We start from the raw sequence: 27603 nt of genomic DNA, 5'->3' as shown, positions 1-27603 counted from the left end.
ACAAGGTTTTCCCCAGAAAACTTGCTAACCCCATTGGTTGGGATCTTGGGCAGACATTCATCCAGCGGCCCGTCATCTTTGAGTTGAAAAGTGTTTAAAGTTGACATGAAATTTGAAAATATCACTTGATAATAATGTGCTTCTAAAAGAGTCATACCTGAACACCAACTATTAAGTCTTAAAAAATGCAAACATTTTAAAAAGACTTAAAAAATAAACAATGCTTAGCCTGGTGGGGGCACAAGTAAAGCCTGGTGGCCTGCCAGGCTTATAATACACGGGGGCAAACCCTGAAATAACTTCCTCAATTTTTCAAAAAGTTTATACTCCTGCTTAGGGTGGTCTTTTGGTTTTCTGAAAAAGGGTTTATGCAGTATAGGGGAGATGGAAACGCATTTGTTTAATAAGTCATGACTTGGCTAATTCTCCCATTCACTGGTGGGTCTGTGCTGAACTAGAGGCACAAAGTTTCTTAATCTAAACCTTCATGAGTGGAAGACTCCCTATCTTTTTCAAATGTGTGGTTTAATTTAGCTTGCAACCTCAACTTCCTGTTTATTACAGTCTTAAATAGCGTCAACATCTAACCGAACTGCGCTGGTTGATAAACTCCAAACATGGCTAATTCACATTTTCTTTTTTGTAACATTTTGAAAGTTCACTCAAAATTCGCAGGAGGACTGGATGGAAACAAAGCTGCAGTCAACGACACAAAAGTCTAAAATTCAACATGACCTATTCTGTCTGCAAACAGTTTGAAAACTAACTCACATGAATTTGATTTAGTTTCACATATGAAAGTGGCACAAACTGGATTTTTGTGGAGGGTGGAAGATCAAAGTTAAGCCATTCAGACTGCCCTGAAGAAGTCGGATATGGATCTGCAGAGGATGTTCAACACCGTCTAAGTAGACGAGTAGCCAACCTGACATGCCAATAAAAAAGGACATCCAATGTTCAGAGAGAGGGGAGCTTTTATCCTTCAGTCCCTCTAAATATGCCATGCTTGTTTAGTCTTCCAAGTCCCACTTAACATGCTAACTTTTGTTCTAGCTCTGTAAGTCTGTATCAAAGCCAGTGGAGCACGGATGGAAAGTATTTTATTATTTTTTCTCTTTTGGTCCTTTTCTTTGCTGATTTTGTTTGGGAAAAGAAGCGTGTTCCTTCCAGAGCCAGGAACAAGCAGAGCGTCTGCAGTAGCATGAGGAATGGAAACTGCAGTCAGGCTTGGCCTGCGTCCCTGGGAATGAATGGAGGGAACTGAGTGGTGAAGAAGGGGCAACAAGGCAGCGCATGTGGGGGGAGGGAGGAGGAGAGACTCATAATAGCACTTCAGAAGCCAGTTATTGTGAAAGTGAAGTGTTGAGAAAAACAACCACGGGAATATAGATTTTGAGTTTTATGACTGAGACCTCGGCCAGCATTAGTTTGACCACTATGTTATTAATTTAAAGCCATTGTTGTTAATTGGAAAACCTTTTTGTTGAGCACATGATCAGAGTTCAGCTGCAGCGTTGGCTGTTGTGGTGCTGCTTCTTTCAGAGAGTCGAGCCAGCTCCAACAACAAAACAAGAAAAGAATGGCTTTTGATCCACTTAAAAGGATCCGAGGAATTCAGCTGTGGGTTTTCTGTGGGTGTGGATGCAGAGAGTTGGCATGTCGAAGCCTTACTGTGGGAGAAAGGAACAATGAAGTTGAATTTTATTGTGCTGCCTTGTAATAAAAGCTTTTTCCGTGCAGAAGACTTTCTGGCTGCTAACAAGCTTGTTGCAGAAGCTGGGAGCGCATTTGGGCTTGATTCTGTTCCGATTATATGAGTAAACATGTTAAACAATCATTCACTCTCTTACCGTGTAATTCAGAAAGCGTTTAGTTAATATTTTCAGTGCATGTGTAAGCAGTTTTTAACAGAACATGTTTTCTGTTAAACAACCAGAAGCTCTCTGTTTCAAAGAACACAAGCGGCTATGAATAAATGTGACTTTTTTGCAACCCTTTCATGGAGCAGTGTTGTTTTTTTGTCTACCATGGAGCAGAGAGTGTCCAGTTTTTACCAGCAGCCTGCTAACAGACCTCACCGCCCTGCAGACTGACTGGATTCATTGTTATTGTTCACACATCCTTGCTGACTCAAAGGCTTGCTTGTGTTTCTCGATAGAGCCGGTGCCTTTAATGAAACAGTAATAAATTGTTTCATTGTGGGCTTGAGCTCAGTCAGAACTGCTGAGGTTCTGCTGTCTGGACTTTGGGTCTCCCCTTTCTCACTCTGTTCTATTTAAGAGTTTCAACACCACCTGTGTAATCACCCCACCCTATCAAATTGCACCCCTCTTAGCTTGTTATGAGTGTTCGGCCTGTAAATGTAGATTGCCTTCATAGGGGGGGCAGTTGAGGTTTGGGGGGCAGTTGGCAGCAAAGCTAAGTGAAAGCATATGGTGCCAGTAAGTTCTTTCTGTTTAGGAAAAGTCTTTGTGGCTCTGCTGGATTCTGCTTGAACTCGACTTCCTGAGATTTTGGGAAGATCAGGGGGAAGCCGGAAAAAACAGAGCGACTGCATGGAAACTGGGAATCTTTAAGGACTGGGTGGTGGGGGGTGTTGTTCTTTGTTTATAAATGACTCCACTGGGACAAGTCCAGCTCAAAGGTGACTTAACCTTCTGTCCCCGTGTGCTGAGTGTGATGCTTAGTCTCCATTTTTGCGTCACACAGAAATAATTTGACAGGTCAGTGTTTGGGGAAAAAAAACAAAAAAACTGTTTTCAAAGGTTCTCATAAAAATGCATTCTGTCGTCTTCATCTATTAAACAAAATACATTTAGAAATAATTATCTTCAGTAAATCACATAGGACCAAGTAAGTAAGCACCAAGATGTAGTCTTCCATTTTGAATGTAGTTTGTTCACTGTACAGACCAACAATGGTAAATAATACAAATTACAAGCAGCTGTAGTTTCTAGAACAGACACAAAGGGGATTAGGGGATAGATTCAAGTCTCATGAACAATCTTTATCTGTCCGGTTTGTAAGCTTCAGACCTCACATCCCACAGGTAATCTGCTGCAAGCTCATATTGTCCTGTGAAAAGGTACAATTGATTTATTAGCCATTCATGAAGTGTGGGTGTTTAATGGCTTATAGGAAGCTGTTTGTGTTAGCTCCAGTTTCATATCATGCCTCTTTTCCACTGAGCGTTACGGTATGGGTCAGTCCGATTCACTGCAGCGTGTTCAGGAGAGCGTTTCCACCTACAGTTACGGTTACTGAATGCCTAACATGGCGTCATACTAGTGATGTAGTGTCTTGTGCTCCTTGCAAGCAGGGACATTTTTTCTGACCACATTTATGTCTCCAACCAAACTCTGTCTTAGTTTGCCTGTGTCATTACAAAGGTACTTCCCGCTTATCAAGATAAAAGCATTTCCTGTTCTACTCATTAAGAAGTTCAACATTCTGCTGCACTAAGTTTCATTCATTAGGGTCATTTACAGAACCCATAGGACTGCGTTCACCACTTTATATCGACAAGTTAAAGTGTAAGAGTAGATTTAGGAAATGGTTTCCTATTAATGTTAAATGTGGTCTAACATGAAGTGATGTGATAAAAAATTTTCATGTAGATTCTTAGTCATTGAGGAAGTGAAAAACCAACCCTGATCAAGTTTTGTCTTTCTAACACCTGCAGCACCTGCACACTGCAGCCTTGATTCATCAGTATTTATCTACTGAAACTCACACCTTGACACATGTGACCAAAGCAGCACACACACACTGACATGGTAGGGGATGTTAGGATGGTCAGGTTAACAACACTAACAGGTCGCTAAATCCAGGTTAGAGCCGGAGACTTGTGACCTTATTGACCTCATCAGTAACTACAATCTTCATGTTTATGATCTTTTAAGAGTATAATTGTTTCTGATTACAACTCACAAGCCTAATACTTTAAGAAGTTATTTGTTTATAAGATTCAATTATTTAGAACAATAATAAACTGTTTGTGTAAATCAGGCATTAAAAAACAATGAGTAGATATGTGAAACAAGACTTGGACTTGAGGAAATAGGAACAGTGTGAACAAGTCAAGTCTGTACAACATTAAAACGTGGTAATTTGTCTGTGTTGACTGTTTAAATTTAATGACACTGTGCTGAATAAGATTCCAACACCACGTTGCATTATGAAATACAAGGTGATGTTTATAGATAATATTTTCACCTTTTTAATAAATAAATATGGAAACTATACACATACAGTATGTTCATAAGGTATTTCATTCCTGTTGTAATGCAAATTTAATAACTTGTATAATACATTTTTTCTGTCTTTCTATTATTGAACTCTACTGTTTATTGCTGTTCATGGTCTTTGTTCAGAGTTGACGTCTCAGTCCAGCAGGATTTGAAGGGTTAAAATTTTGATCATCTTCTTCTGTGGTTTTTATTTAGGAGAGGATGCTGAGCCAGAGCAGCATCGGCGCCAGGAGTCGAGATGTGTTTGGACTCCGGTGTTTACCAGGTGGGACGTCAATTAGATTTAAATACAAGAAGATGCAAGAGAATGATTTATTTGGTTAACTTTACATCCCCAAGAGACAAAACTACACAGCAACATATTGGATGACATCATCGGTTGTTGTCTAGCTCTGCTAATCCAGCTCATTTGCTTTTGCTGCTCCTCTTTAACTCTCAGTGCCCTCATGATCCTTCCCATTGGGATGGATGGAAGAGATGGTTTGAACTTCAACATTCTCTCTTTGGATCCTTGAAGCCTCCTTTTCAACTCCTCTGGGATTCGAGATGCTAATCAGCTGCTCCTAATCGTAAAAACAATGCCTTTGTTGCCGTGGTTACTCATAGCAGCTGTACCTTAGAGAATTCATTCTTGCTGCAAAGTAGGAGATAAAGAAAGTTTAAACAGAAACAATAACATTGGCAAAACAGTATAAAGTCTATGTACAAATATCAATAAAACAGTCTGAATGACAAAATCAAACCTGATTACTTGATTGATCAACCCCTAGCAAAAAAGTGATGAAGAAAAGTCTACTAAAAGAAGCACTATTTTGCTTTAACACCTATTCTGTTGTTAGATTTTCATGTTTTTCTGTTAAATATTCCTGTTCTTGGCCTCCTCTTATTTTTCCTGTCCTGGCATCAACTTTTCTTTCTCCTCTCCTGTAAAACCCTCTGACTGTTCTGTCTTTTTCCATTTCTTCTTCACCTTCATTCCAGCTAGAGTAAAAGCACAGCTGTCCTCAAAGAGAAGGGCAAATAATAAATGGCATATATAATTTATTTTCTGATCCCTGCCATGACCTAGTTTGACTTCCCTCAGAACTAAAGCTGCATGTAAATGACTCAGGGAGAGGAATCCATTTTTTAAATGCTACCTTGCACGCTCCCTCCTGTCTAAGTGTTGAGGTTGTTTGTAAGGGCAAGTTCTCTTTTAGACGCAGCGGAGTCAGGAGTCGGTGTAACTGCACCAAGTGAAAGGGCTCATGTTGCACCTGCAGACTCTTACTTTCTCCCAGTCGGCCCGTTCTGCAGCTTCATGCAAACACTTTGCACAAAATTAATATTTGCCATTTCTCATGTGCTAAAACATGATGCAACATATCACTGGAGCATCAATAACATTTTGAAAAGTGTCCTAAATGGGTTTTTTTTCATATCAGAGATTAAAATAAAAAATGCTTCACAGATGAAAAAATGCTTACAGAAGCCGTTCTGTTGTGTCAGTAGTTACCGGTATTCTCAGGTGACGGCAGGACACAGGACCTCAGAAACAGAGCTGGCCTGCAGGAGGTCAGACGGGTCAGCTCAGCTCCAGCAGCCGTAGGTAGATCATGTACCGTTTCATTGCTGCTAGTAAAGGAGGAGGGGGTGTACTGTCCATCTGCACACAAAGCCGGGGGCCCGAACCCTCTTCAGAGCATCGCCACAATCATTCTCCACTCAGGCTAAAGTTACTGCCCATCTCTAAAGCTGTCAGTCAGCTGTGTAGCATGCTGGCTGATGAACAACAGAGTGATGATCTTTGGATTCTCTGGTTTCATTTGGCAACTAATTCTTTGTTTTGTGACATAAAGATTGAAGATTTCAAACTGAAGAAACTTGAAGATATCTTTTGGTTTTGATTTGAAATCTAATCCAGTTGATTTTGGTTATTTTAGACTACTGTTCAGCAGAAAGTAAATACAGAAGCACCTGGACTCTTTTGCTCACTGATGAGGTTTCCATGTGTCGATTCTTTTTTCTGCTTGCACCTCGGTAGAAAATTAAAAACGGAAAAAAAATGAAGTGGTTTCTGAGCATTTGGTTCTGGTTTTACTCAGATTTGTTTTCTTAAACTGATCATTTAGTTCAAAATGCCCTTTTAAATCCCGCCGGCATGTAGTGGTTCAGTCCAAAATTATTCATACGTCTGGCAGATTTACCCTCAGGTTCTTCTGAGGATGCTGAAGATTGGGGTTATGGCATGGAGGCATTTCTACTAGAAACATGCAAAAAGCTAGTGAGCAGTTATGAAAATGATTTGATTTGCTGTAATATCAGAAAATGTTTCTACGCTGCTCAAAAAAATAAAGGGAACACTTAAACAGGTGTTTCACACTTAAAGTGTTCCCTTTATTTTTTTGAGCAGTATATTTATTATTGAGAAGTTGATTTAGGCATTTTAAAAAAAAAAAAAGAAAAAGTAAAATGTTAAAACAAATCAATCTAAAAAACTCCAGGGTGATGAATAGTTTTGGGCTCACCTGCATCATGTGAATGAATATTATCTTTGTTTAGATCTTTTATTGGTTTATTGGCACTCTTTTTCTGCAGTGGAACAGCTGTGACTAAACTTCATGGATGTAAAAACAAAAGCAGAAGTTGGGCTTAAAAGTCTAAATTTGAAATGGATATGTTCAGTGAAAGCATCACTAAACTTTGAAAATATGATTAAGTGTAGATACAACTTGCAGCTTAATGATGCAAATCACACTTTTTATGAGACTGGTGTCATAAAGAAGATGACAAATGGGAATCTTACTGTAGCAGTATTTGTGTTTGTGGGACTATTGTGGCAGTGTCATGCAGTCACAATAATACAATTACTTTGAAAAAAAGTAATAAATTGTTATTGATTACCAACAGAACCACATCATCTGCAAAAAGCAGAGATTAGATCCAGACGCCACCAGAATGGATTATCTCAACACTTTGGACAAGATTCTAGAAACTATTTTATAAATTCTGTCCATGAAGCTTATGAACAGAAGTTTAATAGTAACTTTCCCAATAATAAAATATATTTATGGAAAACAGAGTGTGTTACGAGATTTTGTTGTTTTAATATGGAACAGCTCAGTGTTAGAACAGCAATGGCTTGTTATGCATTTGGAGCGCTACAGGAAGGCCATAAAAAAGCCTTTATTGGATTAAAGGGCAACATAAACACCTTCACCTCTCCTGCTGAGTCACACTGGAATGAATCAAAGTTTGTAGTCTAATCTTAACTTGAGACGCCGTGTTCCCCGTCTTTGCTACACCTTTAAAGTGTGTAGCCTGGAGGAGTGTTTCCAGCTCCGCCGCTCCCTGAGGAGACTTTAAAAAGAACCACACTGCAAACCCTCCGTGCTCAGACGCTGCAATCTCTGCTGCTGGTTCCAATCCGGAGTGGTTTTAAAGCTTAATTACAGTTTATGCTGCTAGATTTAAACTTCTTTTGTGCAATCAGAGAAATGATGGAGGCCAAAAACTGATTTTCAGCAGCAGAAGGAAGTGTTATATCTGTAAAAATGGCAGTTTCCTGTTTATGTGTTGGTTTCCTCCTGAAAGAAAGACTGGGCTGAACCCGAGACTGAAAGGCTGTCCCAGTTTCTTTTCACATCAGCACCAAAGGAATTTAGTTCCTCTTCAGGTGGCTTATTGTGACAGGAGCCTCTCCTCTGCTGATCTTTTGAGTGAAACAGAAGCGTTTTCTTGACAGTTTTCTCCCAGTCCTGGTCTCTGTTGCCATGGAAGCTCTGAGTCTTCCTGGCAGAGATTTAATATTCCTGGGGGAGGGTTGGAAATGTGCTGCCTCACTACTGTGTGTGCGTGGGTGTGTTTGCTAAACTACTTTCTTTTTTCTTTCTTTTATGATCATGTTTACGCACATCTGTGTTTGTGAGTTCTGGAATTTCAGCTACGCCTTCATCTTTAAAATCGCAGATTTACAAACCTTCCCTGTTTGTTTCTAATTGAGATTGTTGACTCACATTTGTCAATCTCACTATAGTAACTGTGTGTGATGTGATGTGTGGAAGACAGCTGATAGTGTGCGTACAGCATGCTCCGCTCATCAGAATGACAATGTGGAACAATGCGAGGACATACCTTTAGATGGGAGGATGTTGTTCCACCCACTCCCAGCTGCTTACTCCTTTCAATTCCTGTTGTTGCTCCTCTCTGAAGCTGAAGTGTTGTTGGAAAAGTTTGTTGAATTTCAGCAGACGGTCTGTGTGTCTCCCAGGTGAATGTGTCCTCCAGAGGACGGTCATGGTGAGGAAGAAGCTGACTGCCAGGGAAGGCAGAGGATGGCTCTCTGGTACTCTCTTCTGCACCCACTTCAGAGTGGCGTTTGTTCCCCAGGACAGTCCCAAAGCTGATGTGAGTCTTCACCTAATGGACCCTTAAAAACTGAGTTGTGGCAAGAAAAAAGAGCCACCAGTTTTCAATGTGGATATCTTCAGGAAGTTATGAAAAATTATTATCCCTGATATGAAGAAGACTTATAGGTATTTAATTTTTTCTTTGATAAATGGTGAAAAACTCTGTCAAAGTCAACTAAGAGTCAGACAGCAATCCTTCCTTACTTCATCCGTCAAAGATAAAAAGCTATTTGTCCCAAAGAAGAAAGTCCTCAGTACCGACCTTAGAGAAGCAGCTGTTGCTACCCATCAATCTGGAGTTGACGTCCCAGCAAATTCATCCCAGGTTCAGACAAATGCTAACAACTCAAAATCTCTGTGTGCCTGTTAAAGGGACAGTATTATTTATATTCCAGGCACACAGTAACATTTTAAAGCACAATAAAGTAACAACACCAGTTGTTATAAAATACAGTATATATCAAATATGACTTAGAAAATGTCTTTGGTTCTGGTTCTGGGGACACAGAGCAGAACAAAACCAGAACACCTGAGTGGTCTGGACGTTTGATGCAACAACAGATCTTTAATGTATTTCAGTGATTTATAAACCAGCAAAAGTATTTTAAGGTCTATTCTTTGAGCTCCAGTGAGCCATTGTAAGGAGTTTAGAACTGGGTGTTGTGCTCTGTCTCCCTGGTTTTAATGAGAACACCAGCAGCATCGCTCTGGATCATCAGCAGCTGGAGGATTGATGTTTTTTTAGACAGACCTGTGAAGACACTGTTGCAGTAATCAATGTAACTAAAGATAAATACATGGATGAGGTTTTTTTTCTAGATTAATCCTGGAAATGTTCTTCAGGTGATAGAAGACTGACTTTATAACTGTCTGTATGTGTCTTTGAATGTTCAGGTCTGAGTCAACCACTACATCAATAACACTACAGCAATTAGTTATTGGTGCTAAGCGCTAAGTCGTTTTTAAACCTGAAAGGATGGTTGACTTTTCCTTTTTTAAAAACAATCTAAAAACCAACATATAGAGAGTAAATATATTAAATCTGCAACCCGTTAGGACGCTCCAGCCATCTAAATCTGGCTTCCTGTGTGATTTCTGATGCAGGACAACTCGGATCCAATCCTCCTGGGAGATCATGACATAGCTCTGGCATCTATAGAGAAAGTGGTGGCTGGTGAGTAACACCTCAAACCCACTCTGTGGTACCGCTCACTATCACCTGCTTTTAGCATCTGCTGCCATACTGCAGCGATGGTTGTGTTTTATAGAACACAACTGGCTTCCTGTGTGAATCCAGGAAGCTTCCTGTGTGAAGCTTCCTGTGTGAAGCTTCCTGGATTCATCACTGGGTGATGAGCTTCCCAGTGAGCTTCCTAGATTCATCTAGTAGATGAATCTCTCTAGATTCATCTACTTATCTCTGCTTTATTTAATTTAATGTTTAACAGTTTTGTTGTCCTGTTTTGCGTTTCAGTCGGACCAAACAGAACCAAGCTGGTGACTCCGAACTCGTCCCTGAAGTTCACTCCAGAGGAGCTGGTGCTCTACTGTCGGGACATGAGAGTCATGTGCTTCCTGTTTGACCGCCTGACCCCCGATGCGCAGGTCTTAGAGGTGTGTCCTTATCTTATTTGGTTTATGACAGCAGTAATACACACACTGGGACATAAAACACATTCTGCAGGTCCAGAGTCTCATCAGAATCAAGGAGTTGATGGTTACATCAGCTGTTAGCTCAAATTTAATGTTATCTTTAATGAAGATGCACCGACCCAATAGTAATATCTGTATCGGTCCTGATATCGAAAACAATTCTAGATCAGGTCTCAGGGACAATGTTCCCAATCCATATGGGCAGATCTATACAGTCTAATTCTATGCTTTGCATAGTGACGTCATACTTTATTATTTATTTTACATTATTGCACTTCCTGAACCATTTTAAAGAAGGTTTGTTGCAGTTTATTTTTTGCATATTTGACGGAGGTAGTGAACCTATTGTTTTGGTCAGTTTCAGTTTCTTTATTACTTATTTTACAATGACAGTTTTACTGCTAATTCCCCTGATTGAACAACAACATTAAGGTTGTTGCTTTTATATCTTTTGACCATGCATGTGAAACTATTGGTCTGTTGAAGTGTGCTGTATTGGTGCAACGTTATCAAATAAATTTGTAATTCAGTACGTTTGTGTTTAAAAAAGAAAGGAAAGAAACATTTAAAGTCAATTCAGCACTGTTTTCTGTATCGGCCGATACTAAACCTCAGATATCCATATTGGAAGTGTAAAAAGTGGATTGATGCATTCCTATTCTTTTACTTTTTTACTATTCAGCACTGATAAATCAATATTTTTGGTGTTTTCTAGAACAGTTTCATAGCCCAGCCTCTTCCTGTGTGTGTGTTTGTGCACCAGATTGAAAGCTCAGGTTTCTTATCACCCTGTAGATCTGTCATGTCAGAGCCACAGCATGAAGCAGCTCATCAGCATCATAGCTCTTCTGATTTGCCTCAGGTCTCCCTGCTGTAAGTTGACGACCTTTTGTCGACCTTTTGTCAACTGACGGGCTCTCTGTGGTTTCCCTCCTCAGATAACCTACACCATCGCCAAGACCTACCAGCCTCTCAAACCCGGCTCCGTTTTAGCCTTCCAGAACGGTGCCCTGGGGAGTGTAGGTGAGTGGTTTACTGTCTGCATCTGCTCCAGGTCCTTCCTGGAACCAATCCTATCCATTTTCAGCTCATGGATGAATGTTTTGTTGGGTAATATGTTATATTCATTTTGGTCTTTTTAATGATTCAATTGAGCCATCATTCTTCTGGGGTGAAATGATTACACAACTACAGAGAAAAACAAGAAACATCTGGGTCCACAAGCGGGAATTTAATTGGATTTTAATTGGATTTTGTTCTTTAATCTACACACAGTTAAAGTTATACCAATAGGTTCGAAAGTATTCATGCAGCCCCCCCCGCCCCCCCGCCCCCTAATAGTTCCTTCATATCCCTTTTGCATTCTTTTTGTAGCCATTTTGGTGTAATTGCTTGCATATTTGATCATTCTTCTTGGCAGAAATTGCACAAATTATTTGGCTTCATGGCATCGATGTCCAAAAAGTTTAATAATGTTGAGGTTGGAGCTGTTTTTGAAGATTAAACTTTTAAACATTTAAATTTTCACCATTGTACTCCTTGAATTTCCATAGGAACTACCATCTTGTTTGACAATTGCTTTTTATAGCTTCGTTTTACTTTGACTTTGAATCTAAATCAACTCACAGAACAAATGATTAAAATAAAATGCAGCTTTTGGAAAATATATTTTCAGTCATTATAATTTTTTAAGGACAAAAAGTGAAGGATGAAAATAATCTGAAATCAAATTTGGTATAAAAAAAATCTGAGATTTTATTTTTAAGCCATATCACACAGCCATATTTTGTTGCCATGGCTACACATAATTACAGCTGTCTAAATAGCTCAATGTTTGTCATGTGACTACGGATGACTTTTACTTCCTGGTTGAGCGTGAAGGTGCTGATTTTGGAGTACATGTTTCTCTTTTATCTTGTCTTTCATGGTTTGTCCTTTATATCCACATTTGAGCTTAAATCTGTAACCATGCGTATTGAAATTCAGTTAAACTAACAAAATAATAAATCTTATTTTTATTCTGTTTCAACGTCTCATTTGGTCTCTATGAAGCATTTTATAGTTTTCTCACTTTGGGTCTAAACACAGAATGTACAAAAATCTGTGATTGCGGTTCGTCATCCGTCTGCGTGTCATTCCCACCATCTGCAGCACCGTCTGAATGCAATGCTGCAACTCTCCAACTTGTGGAAAATATAAAATTGGAAACATCACAAAATCTGTGCAGACCATAATAACACACAAAGCTCTCAAGTTGCAGATATTGGAAACGTTCTCTTAGGTGGCGGGACAATGAATACGTTGGCTTTGAAACCGTAGCCATATGGAGGAGATCTGTTGAAACTGACATCGATTTGAAGATCAAACCAACGTAACTAAATATATAATCATGCTATCAAAGAGCAGGGGTTATTTTAATATAGCAACAGACCTCAGAAGTTTGTTGCAGTTATAAACATTTTTAAGCACACTGCTGAGTGTAGCCACATATGGAAACATGAACCCCCTCTGTGCTTTATGTCAGGGTATGCTAAAGCTACGCTGGCTGCTCTGGCTGACTGTCAGCTCTTGGATTAATAATGCAAGCCCCCTTCAGCAGCAAGTAGTTAGATGACCTGGAGTTCAACTCTGCCCTAAAGGGTCAAGTGTGTCCGTTCCGAGGCTTGAGAAAGTACTATTTTAATAGTTTTTCCTCCTCCTTTTACTGAATAACCCAAATAGTTTGTGGCACATTTCATTGCAACACTTTTGTATCCAGAGGAGATGATGCCCTGTCAGTGACTGCGCAGGTCCTCTGGCTGCAACACAAGCTCAAATCATCAGCCAGCCTCCACCGTGCCGATGTGCTGCTTGGGTTCCTCAGCATTTCTTGACTCCGCCCACTCTGGCGTTTATCAAAATGTGTCCAGGGGCGGGGCACATTTTGAGGTCATTGCTGCAAAGTCATTGCTGTTGCCTTTCTGCTCTGTTATTGTGTCAACACACTCAGCAAACTCCCAAAATCCCTTTTTATTATGAAATAAGTCAAATTTTAGAAGTATAATGAAACTCCAGAAATGTAAAGTGGTGTACTTTCTTATCATTACTGTATAAAACTGAGAAACAGCAAATGGTGGTGTAATCTAATTTAAATACTATATCTGCTCTCCTCTTCAAAGTGTCACAGATAATATTTGAATAAAAAATCCAAACCTTGTGTTTGAATCGCTTTTCCTCCTCCAGAAATGAAGCAGTTCCTAAGCAACCGCCGCCGAGACTCCCACATGAACTGGTTTGAATCTGCCTCGGACTGGGAGCAGGAGCTGGAGCGCTGCGGCGCCACGAGCTGGAGGGTCAGCTCCGTCAACGACCGCTTCGAAATGTCGAACAGGTAAAACCACAGGCTGTGCAAATGTTGAAAACAGTAAAAACAAGAGAAGACGAAACAGAAACAGACAGACGGCGCCTCAGGCTGCGCTGACGCGTTCTCTAATGTGAGTGTTTTTAACATGAAAAAAACAACCAAAGCCGTTCTCTCTGCTTCCTGACAGCCTGTCGAGGTTCATCGTCGTTCCTCAGAAGGTTTTGGACACAGAGCTGAAGAAGAGTTTTGCCCACTTCAATGAAGGACGGATACCTGTAGGTTTCACAAACACAACACATAAATTCACAACGCGTTTTTAAATTTGTGATTTGTTGAAGTGGGTTTGCTGATGTTTCAGCTTCTCATTAACATTCTTTCAGGATGAATTAATTTTAATTTAGTTGTTTTTGTGGAAAGTGTAACGCGGCAGGGTGACGCTCTGGTTTTGGTTTGTTGCAGCGCTGGTGCTGGAGGCATCCCAGAGGCAGCGACCTGCTGCGCATGTCCAGCTTCCAGAACAACATCTACCACGAGAAAGACGACATCAGGTCTGGGATCGCAGTTGCATCTGTTTAATCAGGACTATTTGATCACAATAAACTCTGGTTTGGCTGTAGGTTGGGTAACATTTAGGTTGCTAAACCCTGAAATGTTTTGGAAACAGTTTGTTAGTCTCTTGTCTTGGTTTGGGATGTTTGTGCTTTAAATACCTACTCTGAAAAAAAGAGAATGGAACTCCAACTTACAAATATTGAGTCAGTTTGTTACAAGTAATCAAATTAAGGTTGTCCAACTTACTTTATTTACGCTTGTTTAACATGACAACTTAATAAATTTAGTATATTTATTTGGATAGACGTAATTTCATTAGTTGAAACAAATTAACACAATTCTTTTTAAGCTTGATGACCTGTTTTTATGTGTACTAAAAGTCTAAAAATGGCTTCATCAATGTTTAGCCTCCAGGAAACTTATTCTTTCAGCTATGATGAGTGTTTATGTTCTGAGCAACCATTTAAATAAGCTTTTATTTCAGCTAAATAAGCAATCAAATCAAATAAATCTCTGTAACAGCTTTTAGCAAAAGGAATGTGGCTATCAACGTTTTATAACATAACATATAACTTATTGTTGTCCTTTACACAACAGTATTTAAAATGGTAGGAGTTGCTTTATCTACTGATAATACTGCCAAACATGAGAGTGAAATGGAAAATCACCTCACCACAGATTACAGCTTCTTTAAATGAGTTTTTTAGCTGATCTCTATCTTCCTTTCTGTAAGGTAATGCTGTGCAGGTTTACTGCTGACTGTCGTGTTTTTACTCTGCAGCTGGAGTTTATTTTTGTCACCGTGTTGAGAAGAAGCTCAGATAAGTTTTATCGCTCCCTGAACAGGAAACACATTGGAACTGCTGAAAGCCACAAGCTACTTATTAAACCTGCAGATTAAAAGCTGCTTAGAGTCACAACAGCAGGACCTAGTTTAGACGCTCTCTTCTTACTTCCCTATTTCTGAACAACTTCCTACTGTCACTGGAAACGCCACAGGCGAATAAAATGTACAGAATAAAAAAAAAATCACTACTTGTAAGCCATGTGAGTAAAAACTGAGTCCACCTCATGATTGTAGAACCACTTTTATCCACGATAACTGATTAGTCTTCTTCTGTGTGACGTTGTTAAGCTTTTCTCGTCATTTTGCTGGTTTTTTGGCCCAATGTTCAATCTGACATTGCTTCAGTTCAGCGATGTTTCCAGATATTAGTTTCTGCCCAGCTTTTTGGCCAAGTTTAGGTCGTTGATTATTTTTCTTCCAGGATTCTGCCATGTTTGGTATCGTTATCAGCTGACCTCAGATTTGAGTCTAGAAAACTCAGATCAACTCAGTTTACAAACTTAAGCGATGCCTCCATATTTGTTTTATAAAAAGAAGTTTTCTCCTTCAATACTTAATCTTTTTCTTCTGTCCTGTCACTAATTTTAACATTTATGTTCATTATGTCTAAAATCTTAGAATTTACAGAGGGTGTACTTTCTTTTTCTTGTAACACACCAAAGGTGAGCTGGTGGTAAAGTAACCCAGTGTCATGTTGTGCTCTGCAGGAATCTGGAGATGGTTCTGTTTGGTTGTCAGTCGTCTCTGTGTGTGGTGGTGGAGCTGGGCGACGAGCTGCCGTCACCCGCCGACATCCAGCTGGCTCACAGCCGCCTGCGGGCCCTTTGTCTGGGAGGTGGGCTCAGACACACACACACTCACATCCACACACGTTTGTCACGTTATCTTTGTGGTGACTTTCCATTGACTTCCATTCATTTCTGCAGCACCAAAACTCCATTCACACCTTAGTCCTAAACCTAACCCATTAGCAAAAAACACCATTTTCCCTTGTGGGGACCAGGCTTTGGTCTCCACAACATAATATGTTTCAGGAAAATTGTCCCCACAAGGTGTTAAATACATGTTTCACCTGAACCAACATCAATCAATCAATCAATCAATCAAATTTTATTTGTATAGCACATTTCAGCAGCAAGACATTTCAAAGTGCTTTACATCATTACAAACACAGAATCACAATGCAATATAGAATCAATAATCAAAACAAAGCATTAAGTCAAGTTCCATCCATAAATTTGTAATTGATTACATTTCAAATACAATTCTAAACAGGTGGGTTTTTAGTTGAGATTTAAAAGAAGTCAGTGTTTCAGCTGTTTCAGAACATGTGATCTGACAGCGCAGAAAACCAAGCGTTCATATCTGCCATAAATCTGTGTGATGGAAATTAATCTATTTTCCAAAGCTCTTACATTTCAGAACAATTTCAATAAAACTGATAAAACTAGAAGGTTCCTCAGTTATATTTACAATATAAATCAAAATTTTTTTTGTTTATTTTAATGTAAAAGAGTAAAAAAAAAATTCTACACAAACTACACGAGTGCACTTATGTGATGCAAACCGAACAGGTAGGTGTCATTAGCTTGTTGATAATATACTGTGTTGTACCACATGTTGACATTCATACATGGTGAGTAACAACATGTTGGAAGTTAGTTCTGTATTAGCATTAGCTTCTGCTTAATACCATGTTGGTATAACACTTTAGTGTTAGAGAAACTGTCTATGGTTAGTTCTCTAGGATTAACGCAGATAACATTTTAGTTAGCAGTACATTGCTAATGACATTATTGGAAGTAACTTAATAAAGGTAAGAAAAAACCATTTGAATATCGCTTTAAATTGCATTTCTGAAACAGATTTCCACTTATGCAAATTACGTTATCCCAAAAAGTTCATCCAGATACCAGAAAATAAAGTCAAATAGACATTTCCCTTTTCTTTCTTTGGTAGATATGATTTATTGGAGTCATATACAGCAATCTTATCTTCCTGCAGCAGATTAGGAGCACATTTTAGAAAGTAATTGTTGTTAAAGTACGTATGAAACACCCCCAAGAACAGCATGAAAGGACAAAATGGTTTAAGGCAGAAATATGATTGAATTTATCTGGTACAAAAAGAGCAAAAGTGCAAAATGGTCTGTATGACCTGCAATCCTTTGTACAGCCGTTAGATTTGAGTTCACAAGTTGACAGAGTAACAAAGGAGCCTAGCAGCATGTTCCACCTCAGCTTCACATGCAGAACTCATCCACACTCTGTGTGAAGGTCGCTTTTTATCGCAGCTCACACATTTATCAGCTCTGTGTTTTGTCTTGTTTCACAGCGCAGAGCTCTCTGCTGTGGAAAAAAAAACACCCACACATGAATTCAGTCGGTTACCGGGAGGATTTAGTCCTTCATAATGAAACTAGATGCTCAGTGATTGGCTCAGCGTTATGTGGGTTTTATTCCTCATATAACTGTTGTTGAGGTGGGATCAGATCTGGATGCTTTCTTGTGTGTGTGTGTGTAGTTTCTGGGTTCTGAGGTCATGTTTGGGTTTCAGATATCTCCTCGTCTGTGTCAGTGCCTGATGATAAATGGTTGTCCACGCTGGAGGGAACGCACTGGCTGGACTACATCAGGTAAAACCTCACAGTCTCACAGCCTGCAGTTTCTCTCACATTCAGCTTCCAGACGCTTTATGCTTGTTTGGGTGTCATAACATTCTACTACAGCTCCCATAATGCACCAGGCTTTCAGCATGACAGCAGTTAATCTTCCAGACATTCAGCTCAGCTGCAACACTGTGAAGAGATTCAGATATTTTTCTCCATCCATCCATCCATCCATTTTCTGTTCACCCTTGTCCCTAATGGGGTCGGGAGGGTTGCTGGTGCCCATCTCCAGCTACGTTCCAGGCGGGAGGCGGGGTACGCCCTGGACAGGTCGCCAGTCTGTCGCATGGCAACACAAAGACATACAGGACAAACAACCATTCACACACACACACACACACCTAGGGAGAATTTAGATAGACCAATTAACCTAACAGTCATGTTTTTGGACTGTGGGAGGAAGCCGGAGTACCCGGAGAGAACCCACGCATGCACAGGGAGAACATGCAAACTCCATGCAGAAAGACCCCGGCCGGGAATCGAACCCAGGACCTTCTTGCTGCAAGGCAACAGTACTACCAACTGCGCCACTGTGCAGCCCCTAGATATTTTTCTCCTGGAAGGAAAATCAAACTTTTAGATTCACTACCAGGTCTTCAAGCTTCCTTCTTTTCATCCTTTCATCCTGTCTTCCCTCTGGCCTTCCTTCTCTCTTTTTTCATCCTTTCCATTGATCAAAATGTTGTTTTTCTTTCCAGCTCTCCTTTCATCTGTTCATCGCTTCTTTCCTTCTTCCCATCCTTCCTTCCTCTTGTCAATATTTCCTTCTTCCATTTGCTCTTCCTTCAATCTTATTTCTCTCCTTCCTTCTGGTAATCATTCTTTCTTTCTTTCCTTATTTCCTTCCTTTCTTCCTTCCTTCCTTCTCTTAAAGTCTGCTGCTGCATCTTGTCACTGCCAGTGTATTTTGGGAAAATAGTATTTAACTATATGTAACTACTGACTGCAACATATGGATAAGAGATATGAGGCAGCCTCTCTATTACTATTAATAAAAAACCCAGATTTAGTCTGGTTGTTTTGGTTAAGGTTTATGTTCAGACCAGCAGAGCCAGAGGCAGAATATTCCTGCTCACATCGGTGTTTGAGAGTGAACCTGACTGCCAGCTGAACGGCTCCAGGGTTCGGTTCTGGCTCTGGAAGCTTCTTAGAGAAGCAGAATCAGACAGAAATCCTCCAGGATCCTCGGAGGACTAAATGTTGCAGAGTAGCTGCTCAGTCAGCATCGTTTTACTCAAAATTGCAAATATTTCCTTTTTACTCCAACATCAACACTCTGGGGAATGTCGTTCCTTAACCTTTCTCTCTCTGTGTGTGTGTGTCTGTGTGTGTCCAGGTCGTGTCTGAGGAAAGCGTCAGAGGTTTCCTGTTTGCTGCGCAGCGGTCACCTGACCGTGGCCCTGCAGGGTGAGTCACATGACGCCGGACCCTGGCTCACATTATTCAGTCCATCCATTCATTATTCACATCAGTCCTCATTAAAGCCACGTTAGGGCTCAGAGTGAAGTAGCGCGTTAGCAGGAACAACCACACTCCACTGGACCTACATGCACAGTTAAAGGCCTCCAAACAAAAGATCCGCTCACAGCCTGCAGCGACCGCAGCTTCACCTGACCGGTAAATCCACACCGCTGCATCTTACTACACAGACTTTATCATTTGATGTGACTTAGTTTAGCTTCTGAAGGAAACTCTAAACCTGTCAGATTTATAATTTCAGCTTCACTTGGTTCAAATAAAAAAATTTCCTATTTAACTACCTGAGAATTATTGTTTTAGCTGCTGATGCTTCCTTTGCTAGAAATGATGAAGCGTTAACTAAAGAAATGCTGTTATTGCATTTTAGGCAATACTTTATTATTATTATTATTATTTTAAAAGGAACTGAATTATTTATTTGTGTTTTATAAAATAAGTTTAAGTAGTTAAATGAAATATCAGTAGAATGTGCCAATTTTTTTATCCGATTAATCAACAGAATAATCGATTAGTAGAATAATTGTTAGCTGTAGTCCTAATTTAGATTTGAACCACCCAATCAATAAGATTTATGATATTTAGCTGCAGCGCTGCAGTAGGATATTTGTTTAGTATATATTTTCTTATTTTTCATTCAGTAGCAATACAATTTTTTTGGGCTTCCGAAAAAATTTCAGTTGCTCAATTCAAAAATATTTAATTCATCCCAAAGGGAAACTAAATGTAGTTATAATAACAGACAGAAACTGGAGGCCAGTTTCCTTCTGGGGAAAAGTTTCACAGACTTTACAAACACTGAGCTGTTTGGCCAGAATGGAGAGAAGTGCATTTCCAGGGATCAACGCTGTGAAAACAGCGTTAACTCTTGAGCATGGTGGTGGCTACATCATGATGCGGGGCTGTTTTACTGAACTGATGCATTTCACAAAATGGATTAAATGATAAAAGAAGAGGACTGCCTCAAATCAACATTTCCTAAAACCTGGATCTGCATCAAAAGACCAACCAGAACCATTTAATTGAAAGTTCTTCCTTAGAAGGTTTTGTTTGTTTCATTATAATTCAAAGTGATCAGAGGTGTCAGCTGATGACAGAGTTAGCATGCATCTATCCTTGGAGCATTTTCTGGATCTCTGGAGGTTTTTTCTTCACTGCTTTTGATCACCACTTGCATTTCACATGCTTTGAAAATGAAGACGTAACATGGCTATTAGGCCTTTGTTAGATCATGTTGAAATTCGTTAGACAAACATGTTTGCTCATTTCTCACCATCTGCTGTGGCAGAACAAAACCACCCTGTGACACAGACGTTGGTCAAACTGAGGCAGTTTGTCATCCTGCAGACCTGGGATCAGCCATTTTCCCCCTCTGGTGTTTGTTCCTCTAATGCTGCTTTTTGGAGAAATTGGCTTTAAGCTAAACCTTTATGCTGTCCTGTGTTTCAAACCAGAGGTGGAGGACCGGGACATGAGCTGCGTGGTGTCCAGCCTGGTCCAGGTGATGTGCGACCCCCACTATCGGACCCAGCACGGCTTCCAGGGCCTGGTGCAGAAGGAGTGGGTGATGGCCGGCCACCGCTTCTACAGCCGTATCAACTACCACCGAGACAGCGACAAGGAGGAGGTGAGGCTCCAAAACTGCAAGCAAGTTAGCAATCAAATTGTCCAACAGCGACTCTCCATATTCCCTCTCCTCCTCCGGCGTTTTAGTCCACTCCACTTGGTTTATTTGGGAACCAAGGTTGCAATATGTGTTAGATTTTCAGCTCCTGCTGTTCTCGTTCACGCAGCACTGTTAAACGAACCAAACATTTTAAAAAACCTGTTCGCTCCCCTCGCCTGTGGGGGCGCTACTCCAAGAACTACTGAAGGAAATGACACAAAAACCAGACACTTTTTTGGTCCACATCAGAGTTTGATTTACAGAAAACAAACCAAACCAGAGTTGGGTTAAAGCGGACTAAACGGGGCTGGTGTGAACGCACTCTGATCCTCTCCCTTTCCCTGTTCCTGCAGTCTCCGGTCTTCCTGCTCTTTCTGGACTGCGTCTGGCACCTGTGGTTCCAGTTCCCGTCCCGTTTCCAGCTGACAGACGACTTCCTGTTGGCCCTGCACGACAGCGTCCACCTGCCGCTCTTCTCCACCTTCCTGTCAAACTGCCAGCGGGAGAGATGCAAACGCTCCCAGGTACTGAACACCTGGGACAAACTCCTCCATCCTGCCCAGAACTACGTTTCTGACTCATTTTTTAAACTCTTGGCAGAACGTCGGCCAGTTGTACACGCCCGTTAACGGCTGGAGGGACATGCTGGGTCTGGACTCTTCCTCGGACACATCGGACCCTCCGCTGCCTCCGGTTTGGGACTGGGCCCTGCAGTACAGTCGGGAGAGGCGGGACGGCTTCGTCCAACCCGTCACGCCGCCGCTCCAGCCGCTGCTGAATGGAAACCTCAACACCAACCTGGACACACACAGGGTAAATGGTCTGAGCCACCGACACCTGACCCAGAGCTGCTAACATTTAGCTTTATCACAATATCTTGTGGTTCTGTTGTGATAACAATAATAGTGGCAAAACTAGTTTTTTAGGTAACTTTATAACTGTGACTACATGACACAGCAAACACAAATCCTGCTCTACAGAAACATTTCCACTGATAAAGCTCTTCTTCAGGCACAAAAAGAAATGCGATTTGTATCACTACATGCATCAAGGTTATTATAGTATAGCCTTTTGAACTAAACAAAATCTACAATAACTAATGAAAACTAAACAATGAACTGATAAAACCCAGCAAACACACTAAAAACTGATTCAAGCTAACTGAAATCGACAAACAAAAAGTGACAATAAAATAAAACTAAACTATAATAAAAAACCCAAAACCTTTACACCCCTGCACTGTACACAGTAACTGCATTTAATCATATTTTCAAATTATTTATATTTTTTTATTCTATGGATGAAAAAATATTTGAGAAAATAGTAAAAGTAACAATCCAGACAATGTTTTTTTAACATCATGATTTGGAATTTATCATGACAGCAACAAATCAAAATTATTCTCATTGATAAGAATTTTATCGTGATAAATAAACAATATGATAAATTTCCAGCCCCAGCTGTTAGCAGCAGCACATGGTTGGAAATCACATCCTGTTCTTGAGAGAAATCACAGCTCCCTCTAGTGGTGGACATAAAACAAGCCACTGCTCCTTCACCGAGCTGCAGCTGAGCTCCAGAGCATCAATTTTCACAGAGACACGTTAACTGTTTATAAAATGGACCTTGGATTTATATCAACCTTTATTTATTCAACCAGGATCAAATCTCTGTTTCAAGAGAGTCCTGGCAAGTGGCAGCAGCATAATTAGAAGTAGTTTCTTACTGATAGATGTGCTTTCACTCATCAACAACAGTATATTTTTTAAGTAGAATGTATTTATTGGTTTATTTATTGTTCACCTTTCTTACCACCACATGTTTGTTTTGTGTTTTTAACCTCCACTGGTTGAAGCAGGAGAATTTAGTGCCATGACCTCTAATTAATTATGAATTACTGTTATTTTGTTGTTTTTTATTGTGACTGGCTGTAAAATTATTTGCCCATTTGGACACGATTAAAGATCTGAATCTGAGGAGCAGAATGGACAATAAACTAAAAAAGGAGAAAACAATACAAATATTGCCTTTTTTATGTGTAATATGTAGTTGATGTAAGAACAGTAATCTGAATGGATGAAATAAAATATTGTTTTGATTTGATGAAATTAATGTCATTTCCTATGATGAAAAAAAAGAATGAAGCAGAATGCATCATGGGTAGTTTCTGCAAAGATACATAGTTATTAATGTTGTTTTATGTATTATTCCATATGTTTTTTATTATGTGCTTATTATTGTGCTTTAACATCAACCTGCCAACGGGACTAGAGATGGAAATTAGCCCCGAGGCTGTAATCTTAGTAAATCTTTATAAATATGTATTTATTTGTTTTTAACAATGAATTTACAGCTGAAAATGTAAAGTTTTTATGTTGTCCTGCTCAGAGTTTCTGCTGCTGTTGCACTTCTATCAGTTAAATCTTTTATCTTTCCTTTGTGTTTGTGTCGCGGCCCTCCAGCTGGCCGACGCCGGCCCCGGCTCCGTGTTCCTGCTCTCCCGCGGCGCCTTCACCTGCCCCGCCAACCTGCCGCCCTGGCGCAGCGGCGGCTCGGGCGCCTACAGAAAGAGCCACCGGAGGGCGCTGTCCTGTGAGAACGTGCCTGGCCTGGAGCGGCTGCTGAAGGCGTGGGCCCTGACTGAGCTGCCCCAGAACACGGCCACCGCCTCCGGCCCCAAGGGACCCCTGGATCCGTACGAGCCGCTGCTGCCCCTTCTGATGGGTCCCTGCACGAGCCTGTGGAGGGAGTGCTACCTGCGGGGGGCGCTGCACGCTCAGGTACGTGGCAGGACTCTGTGAGGAATCCAGCAGATGACGTCACCTCTTAGAAATGCTGGTCAGTCGGACCTGGTGGTTAGTAACTCCCAGAGCAGAGCGGAGGCTTCGTGGTGCGTCTTAACGCCGTTACCATGGCGATGATAAGAATAGTCCAGGGCCATGTGGGCGGATGCCGTCACCTACTGCACACAAGCTGCAGAGGGATCCACTTCATGTTACAGGAAGTGATTATGAAACGTTTTGGAGCCTTTTATAGATTTTCCTGAAGATATGAGAGGAACACAAATCATCAGTGACACAACAAATGGACTGAATGGTCTGTTGTGTGTTAAGTTTAGGTTCTTTTAAATGTCTGGATGATTCACAGGATGAAGTGATTTAATAACATCACTCTGAAAACTCCCAGCTAATTCACTGAAAAGATGTTAAAGCCTGGAAACATCTAAACTGAGAGTCTAGTACTTTTAGCTCTGACTCTCCTTCTAATCACTAAAACACAAAAATATGCAACAGGATTTTTGATAAAGGAAGTAATGTTGAAAATGAGGAGATTTGGAAATCACTCTCATTTATCCATTAAAAGCCATAAAATCCATGAGTTCCTTTTAGTTTCTTTTGTTTTTCTTAATGAACAGAAAATGGTATCTTAGAACCTGTTGAGTAAAATCATTTTTATGTTTAAATCTAAAAAAGAAAAGGAACGTTTGGCTTTTTTTAGAGGCTGAGCTCTATAAGATTTAAAAAAATCATAAATTTTCAAAGGTTCTTTGTTTACTGCCAACCAAGTTTTTATTCATCTTGATTGGAGAAAACCGAACCATGAAGGTCCGGAACTGCTTACTAATAACTAGCAAGAGAAGCTAATAATGGAATCTGCTAATGCTGCAGTTTCTGACTGTTTCCTTTATCAGGGGGAAATCAGTCATCGTCTTTATTAGGTTTGAAATGAAAAAAGCCTGGTGGGGGTGGAAAGCTGCTCTGACTGTCTGCTTGGTGCTACAGGCTGTTATTTTTATCCAGCTGCACTGATACATGCAGCATTTCTATACATAAATATGAGAGCTATGGTAATTAATATGGCCTGTGTGGTGAGGGTGAAGAATTTGAAGCAGCTGCTGTTTAAAGCTATAAGCTGTTTCTGGCCTGAGATAAAATGATAAACTCTGATCTCTGTCTATAGAAACTGCAGTGAATCGACCATTCAGAGCTCCTAAGTGATCTTAATCTAACCAAATATTTTAGTTTTTTCACCCTGGATTTAATGCAGATTATCTTTGTTGCTGTTCTTTTAAGAAACAAACCAATCTCAGTGTGTTTTATTAAATTCTTTTGTGTCAAACCAACACCAAGCAGTGCATAAATGTCAAAAGGAGAAAACACCTTTGGGGTTAATGTCTGCTTCAGAAAATGATCTGATGGGACTCTGTGAAAGACTACTGTTGTGTTCAAGTTGTGCTAAAAGGACCTAGCTTATCGGCTAAACTTTTCTAGCCTATAAAGCAGCAGCGCAGACGTCCCCAATGCTAACGTCAGCATCCACAGTTCACATTTATTATAAAGTTCCATGAATGATCAGCGGTTCCTGTAAAAAGAGAAAGCTGAACTTATTCAACCAATCTGATGGTTGAATAATTTAAATAACAGATTAAAAGGAGTAAATATCTTTGTTGTTGAGCTCAGATATCTGTTTATCCAATAATTTAGCTGCAAAATGTGTTGTTGAATTGAAAATGTTTTCAATATATGGTTTTGGATTAAAATGCTATTAGTTTATTACAGATCCTGTAATAAATTGGATTAACAGCTGGTTTTATTCCAGGGTATCAGGACGGACCCCCGATACCCCGAAATAAAACCAGAACCCTCTCTCTGTTCTCAGGCCTTCTCCCACCCGGTGTCGGCCAACCGGCCCCACCCAGTGGACCGTCTGGCCCAGGAGGTGCAGCAGCTCCGGAACCAGCTGGACCAGCTCTCCCCTCACGCTGCTCCTGACTCACTCACCGTGACCTCTGACCCCCGGCGACCCGACACCAATCTGAACCAGAGCACCAACAACAGCACCTTCCTTTACTCGGCGCTCCGGCCCAAAACCACCCCCTCGCCTACCTCCACCAACCAGCACACCTCCAGGGGCCCCACCTCCGCCTCGGCGCCGCCACCCAGGCCCACCAGGGACGGCCCCAAACACTCCTTCCTGTTCGGACACTCGGCAGTAGCAGAAACGCGGTCGGACCCTCGCTACCATCCGCCGCCCGGCGCCACCAAGCTGCCTAAAAGCAATGGCTCGTCGCTCACTTCCTGAGATCCAGGAACCTGTAAAACCAGTATGAGACCCATGTGGTCCGGTTATGTCTGACAACGGGCCTGGAAGAACCGTTTTCTACTTTTTCTTTAAAATGAAATCAGACTCAACAAAAATGCAAAAAATGAAGCCGAGGAACTGCCGGCGGTTTATCTTCACAGTGACTCTTCTGTTTCCACACTGCTCAGATGAACTGGGAGGCTGCTGAACCGGACCGGACCGGACCTGCTCAGTGCTGTCAACCTCTACGCTGTGTGATTACTCAATATGCAAACAGATTTGTTTCTGAAAGCTGCCGGTGCTTCAACCTCCGGCTTCAATGAGGAATTTAGGACATGAGATCTATTTTTGGTCTCGTATCCCTCCGCCGCTGCATCTCCAGAGCAGCAAGAGGGCCTACTTTCACTCCACAGTATTAAATGTGTCTGCAGGCACAGCTCGGATCGTCTCACAGGCAGGAGAGTCAGATTTTGCTTCTCTTGTCGCATCATGTTGTAGAAATCTGCCTCCAGGACTTTTTCGTTTTTCTAAAACACAAGTCTGAATTTTTATATTTAAATTGCATCCTTTATCTTTCATTTGCCACAATTCATCTTGATCACTTTACTGCTATTTTTTGTAAGTATTTTCTGGTTTTGAGTTCCAGTCTGATCCAGTCTGGAGTTTCATACATCTACATTACATCAGACGGTTAAAACAAATCAGTGAAATATCCCTTTAAGACATCTGAATCAGCAGCCAGATGATTTCACAAGTATTTGGAGGTAAATCTTGTAAATGTGTCTGGAAAATTATGAAACTTCATTCTGAAAGATGTTAGTGATATAGTTCTGAGTGTTATTTAGCAAATCTAGATGTAACAATGGAAAGGAGTCATTTCTGATCAGGTTAGTGTTATTGTAAGAGGACGGCCGTATTGGGAGCAAAGGGAAGCTTTGTTTACATTTTAGCTTTTCTGCTTCTTTCAATTTGAAGTTGGAAACGTTCCACCAATAAAAAAATAAAAAGAAATTTCTTAATTGGAAAGCAGGATAACAGCCATCAGTCCTGATCTCCTGCCGGACGGTACCTCAATCAATTATTGTAAATATTCATCAACATAAAAGCACTCAGCTTGCCAATCTGTTCCCTAGAAACACGTCGCTCTTCTCATGGAAAATTTCACCCCTGCTGCTCAGTTTTCATCTATTATTTATAGTTTTTGGTACGGACGTTGTTTAAAATTTGCCAGATGTAAATATTATTTTTGGTTTTTTGGGGGGTTTTGTACCATTATGTTTAAGTGTTTCTCATTTCTGCTCATAAAAACATGAATTTCCCCGAATAAACATGTTGTCGTACACAGGCTCACAAACTTTATTTTTTAACAAAATAAATACGTACAAAATGATCTGGAACACTTTAAAGTAGCACGGCGCCTTTACAGTAAAATCAGGATTAAAAACTGACACGCAGGATAAAACCGTTTTAAGAGTTCGTGTGCAAATAAAAAAGGTGAATACTGACAGTAAACATCCACTTCAGCGCATGTGACGTCTCCAGTTCAGGAATGACTCACGAGGCGTTTTGTTGAACACTTTGGGACGAAATGAGCTCCTTCTTCCACTGAACTTTACACCCGTCTCTGGAAATGCGTCCCGGTGCTTGCTGAGCATTCTCATTCGTTTCAGCAGGTTAG

General features: G+C 40.6%; 1 protein-coding gene across 2 annotated transcripts in view; it reads left to right on the top strand.

Annotated features, from left to right (window-relative positions):
• Nucleotides 1-27265, top strand: part of mtmr11 (myotubularin related protein 11) — a 35674-nt gene extending 8409 nt beyond the window's left edge. For both annotated transcript variants that reach the window (XM_028012709.1, XM_028012708.1), the window contains exons 2-17: nucleotides 4446-4515; nucleotides 8500-8636; nucleotides 9743-9812; nucleotides 10113-10252; nucleotides 11230-11314; nucleotides 13514-13661; nucleotides 13822-13909; nucleotides 14094-14182; nucleotides 15741-15868; nucleotides 17590-17668; nucleotides 19038-19108; nucleotides 20632-20804; nucleotides 21197-21367; nucleotides 21444-21656; nucleotides 23306-23623; nucleotides 25503-27265. In XM_028012709.1, the coding sequence (XP_027868510.1) occupies nucleotides 4452-4515; nucleotides 8500-8636; nucleotides 9743-9812; nucleotides 10113-10252; nucleotides 11230-11314; nucleotides 13514-13661; nucleotides 13822-13909; nucleotides 14094-14182; nucleotides 15741-15868; nucleotides 17590-17668; nucleotides 19038-19108; nucleotides 20632-20804; nucleotides 21197-21367; nucleotides 21444-21656; nucleotides 23306-23623; nucleotides 25503-25925 (2397 nt within the window). In that variant the 5' untranslated portion in view covers nucleotides 4446-4451 and the 3' untranslated portion in view covers nucleotides 25926-27265. The remainder of the gene's footprint in view (nucleotides 1-4445; nucleotides 4516-8499; nucleotides 8637-9742; nucleotides 9813-10112; nucleotides 10253-11229; nucleotides 11315-13513; nucleotides 13662-13821; nucleotides 13910-14093; nucleotides 14183-15740; nucleotides 15869-17589; nucleotides 17669-19037; nucleotides 19109-20631; nucleotides 20805-21196; nucleotides 21368-21443; nucleotides 21657-23305; nucleotides 23624-25502) is intronic.
• Nucleotides 27266-27603: the final 338 nt, after the last annotated feature.

The sequence above is a fragment of the Xiphophorus couchianus genome, chromosome 3, assembly GCF_001444195.1.
Source record: "Xiphophorus couchianus chromosome 3, X_couchianus-1.0, whole genome shotgun sequence".
Lineage (NCBI taxonomy): Eukaryota > Metazoa > Chordata > Actinopteri > Cyprinodontiformes > Poeciliidae > Xiphophorus > Xiphophorus couchianus.
The sequence above is the reverse complement of the archived record's forward strand: the minus strand, read 5'-3'. Positions and strand labels throughout refer to the sequence as shown.